This window comes from Helobdella robusta (assembly GCF_000326865.2).
Source record: "Helobdella robusta unplaced genomic scaffold HELROscaffold_4, whole genome shotgun sequence".
Lineage (NCBI taxonomy): Eukaryota > Metazoa > Annelida > Clitellata > Rhynchobdellida > Glossiphoniidae > Helobdella > Helobdella robusta.
Window position 1 is genome coordinate 1,883,567 of NW_008704902.1, and position 12,275 is coordinate 1,895,841.

At 31.1% G+C, this 12,275-nt stretch overlaps 1 protein-coding gene across 1 annotated transcript; it reads left to right on the forward strand.

The window, feature by feature from the left end:
• Positions 1-8,390: 8,390 nt before the first annotated feature.
• Positions 8,391-9,150, forward strand: HELRODRAFT_162223 (hypothetical protein; the record flags this gene model as incomplete). Its single annotated transcript, XM_009024491.1, has 2 exons — positions 8,391-8,698; positions 9,024-9,150. The coding sequence occupies 2 exons, from the start codon at positions 8,391-8,393 to the stop codon at positions 9,148-9,150; spliced, it is 435 nt and encodes a 144-aa protein (XP_009022739.1).
• Between the last annotated feature and the right edge of the window lie 3,125 nt (positions 9,151-12,275).

The window sequence follows — 12,275 nt, forward strand, 5'->3', positions numbered from 1 at the left end:
CAGCAACGTACATACACAGTATTGTCTTTGCACGCGTCATTAAGTTTCAGACAGACAGTACTCGAACCAGGCCGTTGCGTAATAACAACTTGAGACTTGGCACTTTTACTAACTGAACTAACTTGCTGATCACACACTGGTATAATCAGGTCGAATGTTCCTCAGAAGTTCATCTATCTTGTTGAAGATTAAGCCTACGAGTTTACCAAACAGCCATCATCCAAATAATTTTAGTTGAAAATAAAAATTTAAAAAACCGTGTTTAATTTTAGTAATTTATTATTTTGAACAAAATCTTAACGTACAATAACAATGATAATTTTTACCAAATTTAACAGACCATTTAAATAATTGTCAGACATGCACACAACAAAAATCTACAAACAATTGAACATAAGTACACAAAACACAGAAAAATGAACCATAAAAAGACCAAAGAACAATATAAAAATTAACTGCATTTTGAATGCATACACAAAACTCAAATGTGCTCCACACTGTGTTACAATCCGATCACCAAATTCATTCCAACATAATCTGTAAATGGTTCACGAACAAATAAAAATACTTAGACCTTCTGAAAAATTTCCAAGGAATGTACATAAAGTCCCAATCTCGCATCCAGCAATAAATGAAAGATAAATATTAAGTTCTGACATGGCTCATCCTCTTGTTTGTTCATGTGGGTCTCGTTCGGAAAAAACATCACGATTTCATTTGGATTAGATCTTCTTATGTAATGTTTCTCTATGCAAACAACATTTGACAGTCAGTTAGTTGTGTGTTTGTTCGTTTTTTTGTTTGTCATTGTTATGATTATGATTGCATAAATGCCTTTAATGTTGTTTTCATGTTTATGTAGTTGAGGGTTGATATTTAAAAAAATTTATTTTGATTGTTGACAGAGTTTGTGATAATGAAGTCATTTTTATTGTGTCCATCATCTTGAATTATTTTGAAAAATATGATGATTCGTAGAGAACTTTTTTGCTGATATTTATCAGTTAATATTACTAAGTTGTTGTAGTGTTGTTGTAGTGTTATGGTTGAGATTGTTGTTGTGGTTGTTGTGATTGTTGTTGTCGTTGCGGTTGCTGTTGTGATTGTTGTGGTTGTTGTGGTTGATGTGATTGTTGTTTTTTTACTGTCTTTGATATTAGTAAATTTTGATTGTGTGGTTGATATATTTATGCTTCCAGACGAGGATAATGTCCAGTCAGAAATGCATCAACATCAACTCTCCATTGTCATGTTTCCTGTTTAAAAGGAACGTTATTTTTTCCACTAGAACTTGCTTAATGTTGTTCATGTTGTTGTTTTTGTTGTTGATGTAATCAAAGTTTCCAAGTGTCACTATTGATGTTGTTGAATTTTTAAAATACTTTTTTTTATCTCTCCTGAAAGAATGTTGACCTATTTGAATTGTTGTTATTGTAATTTTTTATTGCACTTGTTTTTTTGGAAGATTTTTGGACCTTGCTTAAACATGCGCTGTGTTTTTCATCTGGTTGCTATTTAGTTCATTTTATTTTTTAACAAATCCATCATGTTTGGACTAATAGTCTGTTGGATATAGTATATAATTCTTTTGTATGTTCATTTCTGTATCCACTTGTTTCAGATATTTATAGAAAAATGTAAAACCATAAAAATGTCGAATAAATAAAAAATTACTTTCTCTGGCACGTTCAACTAAATTAGAATTAATTTAGCTGTTCTACATGGTTGTCCTTGGAGGGAGTTATTGTATTTTAATATTAGCAACTTGTTTATTACATATGCATGCAGGCGAGTATGTAAGGTAGCGAAAAGAAAAAACGCTTGCATCACGTATGCGATGCCATCTTTTATAACAATTCTAATCAGATAAATTTGATTATCGTAAAAAAATCGGCAATCTTAGCTTTATTGATTGATTTTTTCTGCCGTTGTTTGGGAAAACTTAATACAGATAAAACATATTTGCCTGTGTTTTATTTTCCATCTTTAAACAAACATTTGTCGTTAAAGACAGAAAAATGTATTTCCATATATAATATTAGTTGAATGAGGTTGTTTTGCATTTGCGCGAGCAAGTTTTGAAACAATGTAATTTTTACCTTGTTTCTTATTTTATCATATTTTTTAGGAATACAATTTTTTTCATTTCGTCATTTTTATGTTTTTATGGCACCAATGTTTTTTTCTAACAATCAATTTATTCATGGCTCAAGGTTTTCCAGTGGATGAATTTATTAAATAATTCTAAATGCTTAATTTAATTTACATAACTTTATCAATCCGGATAGATTTTCAGTCAATTAATTTCCGAAAAAATGTCCAAATTAATGTCTGTTATATATTTAAAATTAATTGAAACTAATTTCTATCAAACACGATAACAGGGAAGTTACATCAAAATTGTTAAAAATATTTTAATTTTTCGCATAGACGGCATTTGAATCTGGCTACCATGGAAATATCAACACAGAAAAACATTATTACAGCTTAACCTTAAGCTAATTCTTAAAAAAGATTTAACTAGCCAACTAAAAAATTACAATTTTTTTAATTCATTCACCTTTTATTTCATGCTGGACGTAAAAATAGATTAAATTAAAAAATTTTATAAAATATAGTAGAATAAAATAGAATGTAAATTGTCAAAATTGTCATGTAGCTAAAGAATTCACTCCAATAATTGAACTAAAGCTATTTGCAATTAAACTTTTTTTGGTTTATTTATGGGAAAAATACTTCTATAAAAAAAAGCGTCTTCCGAAGAAATTAAATAAAAATGAGATTAGTTTTTCTTATAACCTCATCGAGGCGAGCATAAATTTGCTTGAGAACATTTCTGAGATACCACAACAACAATGCAAATGTAACAACTTGAACACAAGATTTTAAATCTCCACACATAATCCACAAATACGACTCGCAACTGCATACCAACCGGAAGAACAAAAAGATTTTTGAATGAACATTAATTAAAAGTTAAGTGAATGATCGTTCAGAACCGACTGACACATGCAAGCAAAGCACGCCACAAATAGAACAATGGAAATTGTAAAGAGACGTGAAATTTAATTCAATATCCATCTACTCCGACTTGCTGTATCGATGAAATGAGTGAATTGGTGACTGCAGTTGTGACTACAAAGATGATAATAACCCCATGATTTGATTACAACTACGATGATGAAAATTATTAAGAGAACTGTGGTGACAATGATGATCAAATTGATTATTGTGTTAAGAGAATGTTACTATCAATGATTTTATTTAAAATTACAAAAATGATAAACCTCTTGATTAGGATATTGATTAAAAGATTGAGAAATTGATTGAGAAAAATTGTTATAACCAAGCGTAGATAAGTTAGGTGACTTCAAAAAAACGTTGCACAAACACACAAAGATTGTGAATGCGATGATGTGAGGATGAATGATTGAAATGATGATAAAAAATATGCGATAGATAATGACAACAATGAAAATTATTATGACCAGATAGATGATGGTGATGATGACGATGAAGACGATGGGAATTATGACGATGATAAGTAGAGGTAGATGATGTTGACGATGACGATGAGCACACGAAACAAACTGTGCACAACTGGACAAAAGATATGCAAAGTTGTCTAAGGACCTTAGAGGAAAGAAAGTTAAGTAAAAAAACAGATGGAAAAAATGACCACAACTGTGATGATGACAACGACGAGAAGTTTAATTACTAAAATAACAATGATGTAAATGATAATAAAAGTGCAAGGACTGTCATGATGATGTTGATAATGGTTTGAGAGTTTCAGAATTATAGTAGCAGTTGGTAAAACTAATGCTAATTAATATTGACCTTACTTATAGGTCTTAATTATGTTAATTGAGAAGCTTCAGTAATATGATAGCCAGATAAATTGACCAATGACAAAAGAATAAGTTTCTCGACATAAATAGACAATAATAGCAGATGTATAAGTCTAGTAAACAAGGTTGGCCGTAGGGTCAAGATTAGTCGATAGTTAGCGTGTTCGCTAATAGGAATTGCTGGTTGGTTGGTTGGCTGGGCGTGGATATTAATTTTCACAAAACTCGTTTTTTATTTGTTTTTATTTTTAAATGAGAAAATTATTGAACGTTAGTTTTTTAGTTTTGTTTATTTTTTTGCAAAATGAAAATAGAAAAATAGAAGAAAAAAAGGGAAGCAGGTGATGAGATGTTGCATCTGGTTAGCTAGGTTGGTTGGCTTGGTTAGCATCGACGACGATGATGAAAAGAATGATGGTAATGATTATGACGATGACGATTGTGATGATGATGAATTTGTTACAATGATGATAATACCGATGATTATATCAATTAACACAGAAAAAATTGACAGATTTCAAAATGCATGATGATGACGATGATGACAAGAATGATGATGACGTTTTATGAAATTGAAAGATTTGAACTCAAATGAATAATGTGAACGTGGAGTGTTTGCTATTTTGTCCTTTGTTACCTCCTCAGTGGCGGCCAAGATGCTATTGCTGTTGTTGTTTGTTGTTGTTGTTGTTGTTACTGTTGTTGTTCATCTGCACCAATTTTGTTGTTTTCTCTGTGATCTGCTCTCTCTATCTCTCTCTTTTTCTCTATCTCTCTCTTTTTCTCTATCTCTCTCTCTTTCTCTATCTCTCTCTTTCTCTATCTCTCTCTTTTTCTCTGTCTCTCTCTTTTTCTCTGTCTCTCTCTTTTTCTCTATCTCTCTCTTTTTCTCTATCTCTCTCTTTTTCTCTATCTTTCTCTTTTTCTCTATCTCTCTCTTTTTCTCTGTCTCTCTCTTTTTCTCTGTCTCTCTCTTTTTCTCTATCTCTCTCTTTTTCTCTATCTCTCTCTTTTTCTCTATCTCTCTCTTTTTCTCTGTCTCTCTCTTTTTCTCTGTCTCTCTCTTTTTCTCTATCTCTCTCTTTTTCTCTATCTCTCTCTTTTTCTCTATCTCTCTTTTTTTCTCTATCTCTCTCTCAGACAGATTCCGCGTTTAATGTTCACCAGTGCCGAATAATGAATATTCTAATCATTCTCCCCAACCAAGCCAACATTTTTTTGATGCTTTTAGCTACGTTGCTACATTTTTTGTTGCGTAGATGGTTTGCAGTTGAGTTTGTATGTTGCATAGGTTAGTTGCAGTTGGGTTTGTTTTAAGCTAAGATGGTTCTGAAGTTAAAATTTTGCTGTTGATGCTGTGTGGCAAATTGTAAGAGATGATGTTTGAAACGTTTTTATTTCATTGTTAACAATGCGCTGTTTGTCATTTTGTTTGATGGTTCATGTTGTAATTCGCGTTTATAATACTTTTGTGTATGCTTTTCAAATTTGTTGTTAATTTTTGTTGAAGTGAAATTTTAGTTGTTATTTCTAACTGTTGATGGCGTGTGTGATGATTCTGTTCAAGTCACTAATTTTGTTGTTGTAGTTATTTTTGTTGTTGCTGTTGTGGCCATTGTGGTTCTTTTTTATTTGTTTACGTTCTTGTTTCTTTGGCTGGACTTAACGATGTTCATTGAAGCATTCATTCATGGACTCCTATATTTTTCTTCCCTACATTCATTTGTACGATTGGGTTTTATTTGGTTGCTTCATTTACTTTCTCAGTGGTACTTTCGTTAGTTTTTTTATTTTGATCCAATACTTGCTTATTTAGAAATGTATTAATTGTTATGGTTATTTAAAGAAACCATCACAAATGTTTCGTGAGAAACTTATGCAACACTCTATTTTTTTGAGAATACCGAATTTATTTTTTTTTAAACTTAAAATAAATATGATTTTTTAGAATCAAAAACAAATATCTCAGTTCATTCATTCATTCATTCATTCATTCATTCATTCATTCATTCATTCATTCATTCATTCATTCATTCATTCATTCATTCATTCATTCATTCATTCATTCATTCATTCATTCATTCATTCATTCATTCATTCATTCATTCATTCATTCATTCATTCATTCATTCATTCATTCATTCATTCATTCATTCATTCATTCATTCATTCATTCATTCATTCATTCATTCATTCATTCATTCATTCATTCATTCATTCATTCATTCATTCATTCATTCATTCATTCATTCATTCATTCATTCATTCATTCATTCATTCATTCATTCATTCATTCATTCATTCATTCATTCATTCATTCACTCATTCATTCATTCATTCATTCATTCATTCATTCATTCATTCATTCATTCATTCATTCATTCATTCATTCATTCATTCACTCATTCATTCATTCATTCATTCATTCATTCATTTTTATGAAATCCAATTGAGTCTAACATAGTTCTGCTTACATTTCTTTAATTTTATGTTCTTTTAGTGCAACTAAATTTGTATTCGATCATTTGATTTAAAATTATATATATATATATATATATATATATATATATATATATATATATATATTTATATATATATATATACATTATATAACACTAAAATATTTAAAATATACTCTCATTTTTACAATGTCACTGGTAATCATTACAAGAAAACCATTTTTTTTTCGATTTCCATATAATATATATATATATTATTTATTTACTCATTTAATTATTTATTTATTTATACTTGTTGATATATTTATTTAAACTTTGAGTTGATTCCACTTGTAAATTTATATAAGCGTTTAAATGGTTTTTGTTTGCATATTTTTTTGTTTGGTTGCTTTGGTTGCTTCGAAAAATTTTTATGAAAAAAAAGGATCAATGAATTTATTAAAAGTATGTTGACAAAAATAGGTCAATTATCATTTTTATTTCTATTTAATAAGAATGAGTATGATGATGATGACGACGATGATGATGATGATAATGTTGATAAGAATGATAACGATGTTAATGAGAATTATGATGGTGATGTTGATAAGAATGATTAAATAAAATTTAAAAAAAAATTAATTTCCGAAAGAGGCATATGAGGATAAAATGTTTAACGCAGCACACACCCGTCATGCTTCATCCGAAGAATTTATTTTGCTATGTGTATGTCTAAGAAACAGGTTTTAAAAAATGTAATGAAATTAATAAGTTCCTAGCAGTGGAAATGTTACTAAAAAGAGAGTAAAACACAATTTTTTAGTCAGAGATGTTTCAACAAGAGGAACATTATTACACACAACAATGTTTTTATATTATAACTCCTAGATAACCCAAAGTGACAATGTTCTTTCACAGAATGAATATTTCACAACCACCTTAGCAGATAAAAATATTACACAGTGACAGCATTGCTAATACTCTCCAATGCTGGCCACACTACATCACGATTGCCACGATCTCATGTCCAGTCTGACCTTCATCTTTAAACTTTGAACTCTGAACTCGTGTTTGTTTCCATTATTGACGTGCAAGTACCATTTAGCATTTACCATTTTTGGGAATGGAGATTTAATCTGAGGTGTTGGATTAACGTTAAAAAGAATTGCTGCCAGTCAACTGGTTTTTTTGATGTAACGAGATAAATAAATACATAAAAATATGAATAAATAAATCTAAATAATGATAACAATTATTAAAATGATTTCTATCTATCTTTTTAAAGAATGATAAAATTTTAAAAAATTCTGACCAAAATGTTTATATTTTCTTAAGGTTAACATTTTCAACATTAAAATTATTAACAAATTATGATAATTGCTGTATCAATTAAAAAATGTATAAAAGAACAAAAAATTTTGAACAAAATTGATTTCATAATTTGTAAGGCAACTGAGAATGTTCTTTAAAGACATGGAATGATGTTTCTAACATTAGGGTAGTACCCTGCTGAATCATTGATTGAACTGACTTGGCACATCTGTGTGAGTCTGTATCGATCACACACAAAAAAAAAATTTGCATACAAAATTTTATCAGCTCGTCGAAACGATTAAAATGAATGACTGGTTTGAAATGCAAAGAAAATCCCCGTCTATCACATTGCAATGTGTGCAGTTGGGTATGGATTATGTGTGTGAGTGTGTGTGTTTGTGAATATGTGTGTGTGTGAGTGTGTGTGTGGTGTGTATGTGTGCTTGTGTCTGCGTTGTAATTGAGGTTTAGGGAAAAACTTAATAGAAATTAGAAAAAAATATTTAATAGCCAAAGTAGACAAACAGCCAAAACTGTGAAGGTTCGATTTCAATGAGAAATCTTGAGACACAGTTCAACGTGTTTTGTTGTAGTCTGGTATATCGATGATATTGAATGTTAACCGGTATTTGTCTGGTGATATTTTTAGGCGCAAGTTTCAACATTAAAATGGTCAGAATGAAAATAGATAAAACTTATTTAAGAACCTGTGACGTTTGGCGAATGTTCTAACATGTTCAGTTATGGCGATGCTGCAAAAATTCGGAATAGGGTTCGGGCATGAATAATGGTTCAGTATTTTTTATCAAGAGTAGATATAAAGCTCCACCAACGTCAACAACAGCAAACGTACAACATTATTAACGAAAACCTCAGCAGCAGCAGCAACGTCATCAACAACAACACCATCAACACCATCAACAACAACATCAACAACAACAACATCAACAACAACAACATCAACAACAACATCAACATCAAAAACATCAACAACAACAACATCAACAACAACATCAACATCAAAAACATCAACAACAACAACATCAACAACAACATCAGCATCAACAACGATAAAATAGAAACTTGGATAGAAAGGTCAGTGAAACAAAGATATGAAATAGCATCAATTTCGTGAACATTTTTTTGGAGAACAAATCCGTTCAAGTTGTTGTTGTTGCAATCTTATTTTGAGAGGAATTTCATTTCATTGTTACTGCAGTCGCTACTTGGTGCTGATGATAGTGATGATCCTGATAATGATGATGATGAGGATGACGATGGTGATGACGATAACGACGATGAAGAAAATAATAATAAAGTCGTTGATGCGTTTTTATGTATAATTTATCTATAAATATTTTTATTTAAAGTTTCGGTCCATTAGTTACATAACATAACATAACATCAAACATAAAAATAGAAGTGAATCGAACAGTACCGGTATTGTATCACAATCGCATCGGTATTGTATCGGAATATCGGTATTGTATCACATCACCGATATTGTATCATACCATCAGTATAGTATCGCATCTTCAGTATTTTGAAACACAGTATCTATCACATGATGGTGTGTAATGAAAAAAGTACGGTTCGTTAGAAAAGTTTTTGTGTAATGGCGTGGAGTTATTATTATTTCTGCTGCCTAGTTTGTTTATGTTTTTTTAACAATAAAAATAGTCCAATCATTTTTTTATTTGGTATCTGTTTATTTTAATCAAGTAAAATGACTAAACTAGACATCTTTTAGTCCAACTGTTGCTTATTGGTTATAACCAAAATAAATTCGTTGTTACTGTTGACGTTGTTGCCGTTATGCCAATTTTACAGCCTGGCTTTATATGCAAAGTATGCGTCCGTTGATTTATTGCTGAATGAATATTCATCAACACATTCGACGATGAGCATCGTGTTGTTTGTCCCGTTCTGTGTGTCATCCTGAGTCTTGTCATCCTGCGTCGCCTGTCGTTGCGTGTCGTCGCGTGTCGCTCTGTGTTGCTGTGTAAATGTGTCAGCGTTTGATTAGAAATGAGAGAGAGTTCTCTGAAATGTAGAGCAACAATTTACGGTAGAGTGGACACAATCGCGACTAGTCTAATTTTAATCCACACATAGTGGTAGTTACATAGAACAGCAGTCAAAAAGAGTGATAGACGGACGGCCAGATAATCGGACAGCCAGACTGACGAGCAGCCAAACACATTGACAGTCAGACGGAAAGACAGACAGGCAGACAAACACGAGACAGCTTTATTTACTGCAGATAAAAACATGACGTATGTTTGGCATTGAGCAAATTTCATAAGGATGGATGAAAAGGATGACGTATTGGAAAGTGAACATTCATATGCACTTAACACACTCCCACAAGCTATCTAATGGGAAAAAACAGAATGATAAAATTCACATGATGACAAAATTTCACAAGATGATCATTCACATTATGATATAATTCACATTGTGATATCAACCGCATGATAATTCACGTGAACTTGATTAAATTAAAAAGTGGTGTACGAATGATAGAATATCATCTCTGACATACAGTGTGATATTATATCTGTAGAGCGAACGAGTTGGCGTTTAATGCTTTGACGATTTAGACAACTTTAATAAAATTTCTTTATGAACGGTTGATATGTAGGATTGGTCGTCAAATATTTATTGAATAATTTTGTGTTCATGCAACATTTTGGTTCTGTGGAAAACGCTCAGTGTTTTTATTTTGTTCTTAAGTCAGGTCTGAAAAATTTTCCTTGACTTTTTAAAGTTTAATTTCTTCCAAGATTTAAAAATTGAAAATTTTAATATCTTTGTTTTTAACACTTTATGTAATCTGCGTTAAGAACAACATATCATTCAATATTACGTTTAATTAGAAGTGCAAAGGTAAAGACATGAAATGTTCACAGTTGGCAGTTTGCACAGACACACACGTCAGTCATGTTTTGTTTTGTTTGTGACGACGATGAAGGTAAATAAAAATATTATGGCCCGTCAATGTCCCAACAAGTTCTTTGATATTTTCATCATTATCGATGACAATAATAACATCAGAAGTAATAACAATAGCCATAATATTAATGCTATTGTTATCGTGTCATTATGCTGTCATGTCTGGAGTGCAGTTTGATTGTGTTTGTTCATTAAAGAGCATTTCTGCCGATGAACACTGTACGTGTTCAACATTTTCTCTGCTCGTTCGTTTTTGGCTCATTCATTTGTTCTTATGTTCATTCGTTTACTTGCTTGTTTTTTTTGTTTATTCATTCATTTGTTTGTCTTTCCGTTTACACTTTTGTTCATTTATTCATTTGTTTGTTCATTTGTTTTTTGCTTTGTTTGGGTTTTTTTGTTTTTTTAATAATTTTATTTGGTTATTTTTTTTAGTATCATATATTTGGTGATTTTTTTGATCATTACTCATTCTTTCATTAGTTCATTAATCTCGTTGCTTGTTCATCCATTCATTCACCATATGTATACTCATTTGTTTTTTCATTCATTCATTCACTCTTCCACTCTTTCATTCATTCATATATTCTTTTTTCGATCGTTCGTTCATTTGTTTATTAGTTTATTGAGTTGGGTGAGTGTCCACGGTCATCACCAGCCCAGCAGCACAGCCACACAGAGTCTTATATTATATTACTTCAGGTTTACTCAATCACTTGTACGTACAATTGTGTATGTTATTTATTGTTATATCGTATTTGCGTGATTCTGCGCTTGTGCTGTCATGTTTGTATGTCTTCGGTATTGGTAGCTGTTTGCTTAATTAAATATTTATTGGATGGTCTATTTGTCCACATGCTTGTTCGTTCGTTTGTTTGTTTGTAAGCGTGTTTGCATCTTCCTATTTATTTGGTGAGTTTGTTTGTCAAAATGTTAATTAAATATTGCAAATAAGCTTCGTTAAATTGATCCACATTTTGACATCTATTTTTCCACATGAAGCAATAAACGTTAGTTTTTCATTAAGTTTATTTGTTCACATCCACTTGCGGTTATATTGATGGAGACATTCGAACATTAGCATAACTTTCTCAACAACTGTTCGCTCCCCATTTCATCATTCCTCCTCTCTTTTTTCTTCCCTTCTTCCACCATTCATAATGTCGAGTGGATGAAAAACAGCATCTATTTCCTGGAAAGTAAAGATTGCTTCAGAGGCATTTGCGAAAAGTTGTGTTTAGAAAAAAAGTTAAAATTTCATCACTTTCAAACTTTTCACAGAATATTTAAAACGTTCCTCTTCAGCATCTGCTTCTAGTTGGCCGCTTAGCAGCATCATTCTTGTTCGTTTGCTAAATAAATGACTTACATTACTATGTCAAACTTTGATAAATCATTTTTTAAATAACAATAAGAGGATGTCTTGGATTGACTAACAACCACTTGAAGAAATAAATGCTTACTCACACTTATATGTAACTTCAAAGTTTCATCACTTCATAACAAACAAACAAGCTTCAGCAGAACTTGAATATTTGGTGCCTTTCAAATAACGATGTACAAAACATTAACCCATTGATGGCATTCTGTATACATAATAAACACTAGAAATGGGACGAATCCATAAATTTGAGATCCACGGTATCTGGATCCGAATCCGAATCTTGATGATGGATCCGGACGAATTCGAATTCGGATCTAATTTGCATACGATCCT